This window comes from Mus caroli, unplaced genomic scaffold (genome assembly GCF_978045245.1).
Source record: "Mus caroli unplaced genomic scaffold, Mus_caroli_1 scaffold_2, whole genome shotgun sequence".
Classification (NCBI taxonomy): Eukaryota; Metazoa; Chordata; class Mammalia; order Rodentia; family Muridae; genus Mus; species Mus caroli.
The window spans coordinates 36,857,484-36,860,821 of NW_028227257.1; the positions used below are offsets into that span (position 1 = coordinate 36,857,484).

The following is a 3,338-nucleotide window of genomic DNA, read 5'->3' on the forward strand; positions in this document are numbered from 1 at the left end:
ACCAGAGAGACAAGTAACTGAAAACACACCCAAAAGTCAGACTTTCTAACTCAGCAAGCTTACAGACATGGAGTCAGAGCTGGGGAGAATGACCATTTAGAAATAACTACAGATAAAACACCTTGTATGTTCATCACTAAGTAAATAAAGATTCTCCTCTCTGAAAGCTAAGTATTGGGTTATAAATGACCTATATGATTCACACAGCACGTAGTTGCAGTCCGTGTAAAGACCAGGGCAAGAGTAAACAAGACTGAGTTGACAATTTCCATATATTAGCACCTTCAAGATCCAACCTCCTGCCACCAAATAAAGCCAGAAAGGTACAGATACACAGCTTTAGTTATTTCCACTTCTTCTCTTCTTCATCACTGGTGTTTCTGTTTTATGTGCTGTTTTAATTAATTTCTTATTCACAGAAGAAGTCAATATCCTGAAAGGGGGGGAAAAAAGTCGAACTTTCAGGCTGGTTCCAAAAAAGCAGGTGTAGATTTTAAATTTTAAAATAAGATTTAAAAGTAAAATAAAATAAAGTAAAGTAAAATAAGATTTAATTTTGAATTTGGGATAAGTCAAGGTTGAAAACCTAAGGATTTGAAATAATTATCACTTTAAGTCAAATACTGTTTAAGATGAAGGTTTTTCAATATATGTCTAATTTGTAGTTTTTTTCACAGACAGAGCACAGTGCCATGCATCGATGACAGGTGAGCCGAGGCTGTCGGTCTGAGTTATTGTAGTCAGTTATTGTCGGTCTGAAGCATTGTAGTCAGCTTGGGAGAGTCACTTCAAAATGACCATCTTGCAAAGGAGCTCAGAAAGGATCTTTTATTTCTGCCCCGGTTTTCAGGGCCCCGGGGCAGTGGGAAGACCTCCATTTTATTTCATGCAGAAGTCGCACAAATAAGACTCGAAAACAAGTTCTGGATTTTCTAGAATATTTTGATCAACTCAAAAGCAGGTGGCATTTTTTTTTCTTCAATCTACATTTCATAACTAAATCTACCTTTCATAAGACCATCAGGAAGAACAGCTTGGTAATTTTTTTAAATTCCTTTCTCTATGGACAGATGCCTTCCATTAAAATAGAAGGAGTGTTGTGTTGTATACTTGAACCATACTGAGTCTCCATTGCTACACACACACACACAGGTGTGTGCGCGCACATGACATAGGAGGAGAGTTAAGTATATAAGGTGGCAGGTGTGACTTGTGAGTCAGCCTGTTGGGATGATCATTTTATAGTATGTATTTACATCAAAACTTCAAGTTGAATATCTTCAATATACAATTTTACTGGTCAATTATATTCCCAGTAAAGATAAAATACAGTTTTCAAAAGTTGAAACATTTAAAGAAAATAAACTTAGAGTGATTATAATGTGTGAAGAAAGTGTGCCAACCTCACAACGCTGATAGCCAATATGACATTCTACATGTTACCAACTCATAAAAGTCACTGTTGGCCCCTGTTTTGTATAACATATACTGTAAATTGAAGGACATATTCTCAAAAACAAAGTCTACATTACCCCAAAATCTGATTCATCCTCCAGTCACCTCTGAGATGCTTACCGTGGTTGGGATCTCCTTGGTGGCCTCCTGGTATACACGTTGCTCTTTAACCAAGTTGCTGGGGAAATAACCTACAATTCCCATCTCATCCTGGTGGTCACCATAAACCTGTGTGCCCAAAACAGCAGCAGTCAGGGAAAAGCTGATGTCAGGGCTTTTGAGAAACTCCTCTCCTGGTAATGAAAATTACATGAGCCAGCGCTCCCTTTAGCTGTGCATTCCAGGGAATTCAGAGCAAATGTGAAATTCATGGGCAGCATCAGGAATTCTGAGCCTCACTACGCTAACATTACTTCTCTTTCTGTAGTCTCGTACTTTGCCTGAAATCATCTGGAATCTATAGGAAATTAAGGTCAATAAAAATTTAAAGCAAATGGACTCCCATTTTACAGTATGTATACTTTCCACTTTTTAGCAATTCAAAGTGACATATAGTAAGTACATCCTGACTGACTCCTTCATCGGTTTTAGATGTATCTCTTGGATGACACCAACCATGTTTCATCCCTCCCTGGACTCTGCTTTGGTCTGTGGGTACATTTTAAGTCAAGCAAGTGGCTCCTGCAAAATCAAAGAGGATTCTAACTTTTCCTAAAGGAATTTTCCCCTTTAGACTGACCAGTAACACACAACCCTTGGCAAATCCTCTTAGACATTTTTTGAAGGAGACTTAACTTATGTGCAATGCAGAAACCTCAGCATGCATGTGTTTTTCCCCTTGATCAAAACATCAGTTTGAATTACCCTTAATTTTGTTGTGAAATCACCCCTTTTTAAAAATGAATCTGAATCTTTGTGTTTCCACTTACGGTTTCCATATTGTCTTTGCAGCTACTGTTAAACATTAAACGGACTGAGGACAGGAAAGCCAGGAAAAATTAAGAGTAATACAATTAAGAATATATATATATATATATATATATATATATATATATATACACACACATATACATATATGTGTATGTATGTATATATTAAAAACAATCTCATCTTACACTGCCAGCCCAAAACTCTCCAGCTCCATTTTCTGTTACCAGCTTGGAGTAAACATAGATCTGCTGCCCTTTCTTGACATCGATGAACCTACAGTCTGGGGCATTGTAATCTTCCTGTGCTCTTGCCAGAGAAATAGTATCTGGAAGAGAAAAAAAAGGGGGGGAAGTGACCAGATGTCCTATGAGTAAGAAGGCAAAGTATAAGAAAGGTAAGAGAGAGGAAAGGAGAGCACAGCTGGGTTTCAAACAGGGGGTGGGGGTGGGGACAACAAGGAAATCTTAGGCAAGTGAATTCTCTGCAGTTAGATCCCAAACACAGACCTTGAGACACAGCGCTGCAAACAATGAGCACATTTAGGATTCACTGCAAAGTACAATCTGGCTGTTTGCCAGACAGATTTCCCATTATATGATAGAAAGACAATGAGAACCAAACCGTTAACAGCGCCTTACAGATACACTCCTCATCCGCACACAACTTCTTAGAAGAAAGTTTATCCATAAATACACCATGCCCCGCACATAGAACCACAAGGCCCCCAAGCAAAAGAATCAGTATTCTTGCCATCTTCCTTCTTGCTGTTTTGACTAGCACTCTTTGCCTGATTCAGGGGTTCTTTTATTTGAAAGCTGACTCTCTGGGTAAATACCCAGCCAATAGGAAAGGGCCAACCCCCACCCCTCTCTCTCTCTCCTTCCCTGTAATTTCATAATGTGTGCTCCTGGATTCCAGAGGCTTTTTTAGCATTTCATTTTTCAGATAGAGTC

General features: G+C 38.7%; 1 protein-coding gene across 1 annotated transcript; it reads right to left on the reverse strand.

Moving 5' to 3' along the window:
- Nucleotides 1–258: 258 nt before the first annotated feature.
- On the reverse strand, nucleotides 259–3,138 carry Otor (otoraplin). Its single transcript, XM_021157008.2, has 4 exons — nucleotides 3,024–3,138; nucleotides 2,571–2,710; nucleotides 1,576–1,683; nucleotides 259–433 (listed from the first exon to the last, which is right to left on the reverse strand). Exons 1-4 carry the CDS (start codon nucleotides 3,136–3,138, stop codon nucleotides 410–412), a joined length of 387 nt encoding a protein of 128 aa, XP_021012667.1. The 3' UTR covers nucleotides 259–409.
- Nucleotides 3,139–3,338: the final 200 nt, after the last annotated feature.

Bases quoted from the DNA above. Each gene is read 5' to 3' on its own strand.
- Otor (XM_021157008.2), bottom strand. From the start codon at position 3,138: ATGGCAAGAATACTGATTCTTTTGCTTGGGGGCCTTGTGGTTCTATGT. The intron at 2,711-3,023 runs GTAAGGCGCTGT...TTTCTCTTCCAG, and splicing joins TGCGGATGAGGAGTGTATCT to ATACTATTTCTCTGGCAAGA. The intron at 1,684-2,570 runs GTAAGATGAGAT...TTGGGCACACAG, and splicing joins GAGAGTTTTGGGCTGGCAGT to GTTTATGGTGACCACCAGGA.